Source organism: Charadrius vociferus, unplaced genomic scaffold (genome assembly GCF_000708025.1).
Source record: "Charadrius vociferus isolate BGI_N301 unplaced genomic scaffold, ASM70802v2 scaffold128, whole genome shotgun sequence".
Lineage (NCBI taxonomy): Eukaryota > Metazoa > Chordata > Aves > Charadriiformes > Charadriidae > Charadrius > Charadrius vociferus.
The window spans coordinates 19,717-21,071 of record NW_009649443.1 but is presented as its reverse complement, the minus strand read 5'-3'; the positions used below and the strand labels follow the sequence as shown (position 1 = coordinate 21,071).

The following is a 1,355-nucleotide window of genomic DNA, read 5'->3' as shown; positions in this document are numbered from 1 at the left end:
TGCTGGAAGCAGCTCCACGGCGCTGGAGCCAGCGGCATGACGGAGCACCGGGCGCTGCCGGCACAGCCACCGGCGTGCATGGCACCCCTGGCCCTGGCTGAGCCCCCTCCTCTGTCCCCAGTGGCGCAGACGCGGTTCGTGGAGGAGCCGGAGGACCAGACGGTGGTGGCCGGCCAGAAGATCGTCCTCTCCTGCGTGGTGCTCAATTACTCCGGGATCGTGCAATGGACCAAAGACGGCCTCGCCCTGGGGATGGGGCAGGGGCTCAAAGGTACCCGTGGGGCGGCAGGTAGCTCTGGGGACGACACCGCGTGGGGCAGGGGCTGTCACTGCGCAGGAGGCTATTGGGTGTTACATCTCCTGCGTCGCCGCATCCCTCCGACCGGTTTCCCAGGTCCCTGTGCAGCATCGCCGGCTGCTGCGCGGCCGGGGCCACGTGCCCCAGCAGCGAAGCACCGGCTGTGGCTGAGTGCCCGCGCTCGGCTCCTTCCTGTGCACACTGGGGTCCATCCGTGTACTGGGGTCCCTGCATGCACTGGGCCTCTCCATGCACTGGGGTCTCTGCGTGCACTGGGGTCCCTGCACACAGTGGGGTCCCTGTATGTACTAGGGTCCCTGCCTGCACTGGGGTCTCTCCATGCACGGGGGTCTCTCCATGCACTGGGGTCCCTGCATGCACTGGGGTCCCTGCACACAGTGGGGTCCCTTCCTGCACTGGGGTCCCTGCCTGCACTGGGGTCTCTCCATGCACGGGGGTCTCTCCATGCACTGGGGTCCCTGCATGCACTGGGGTCCCTGCACACACTGGGGTCCCTGCATGTACTGGGGTCCCTGCACACAGGGGGGTCCCTGCACACAGTGGGGTCCCTGCCTGCACTGGGGTCTCTCCATGCACTGGGGTCCCTGTGCACCCTGGGGTCCCTGCATGCACCAGGACCCCTCGGTGCACTGGGGTCTCTGCACACACTGGAGTCCCTGCGTGTACTGGGGTCCCTACATGCACCAGGGTCCCTGCATGCACTGGGGTCCCTAGATGCACCGGTGTCCCTGCACACACTCGGATCCCTGCACGCACCAAGGCCCCTTCGTGCACCGGGGTCCTCAAGTGCACTGAGCATCCCACGTGCGCCAGGGATCCCCCGTGTGCCAGGTCCCCTCTGGGCGCCCCTGTCCCCACCAGGGCTGGCACCAGAGACCTGCCTGCAGGCCACCAGCCCCCCAGTCTGCCCAGGCTGTACCCAAATGGGCAGGAGCTGCTTCTCCATGAACAGGGGGTTCCCTCCCGCACCGGCTCCTCCTCCTTGAAAAAGGCACCCTGGAGCATCCCCCCCAGCCCTGGAGAATTGGGTGAACCC

General features: G+C 67.4%; 1 protein-coding gene across 1 annotated transcript in view; it reads left to right on the top strand.

Moving 5' to 3' along the window:
- Positions 1-36: 36 nt before the first annotated feature.
- KIRREL (kin of IRRE like (Drosophila)) overlaps positions 37-1,355 on the top strand; it is a gene marked incomplete at its 3' end in the record, with an annotated part of 16,953 nt that continues 15,634 nt past the window's right edge. Inside the window, exon 1 of the mRNA XM_009889520.1 lies at positions 37-271. Coding sequence (XP_009887822.1) covers positions 37-271 — 235 coding nt within the window. The remainder of the gene's footprint in view (positions 272-1,355) is intronic.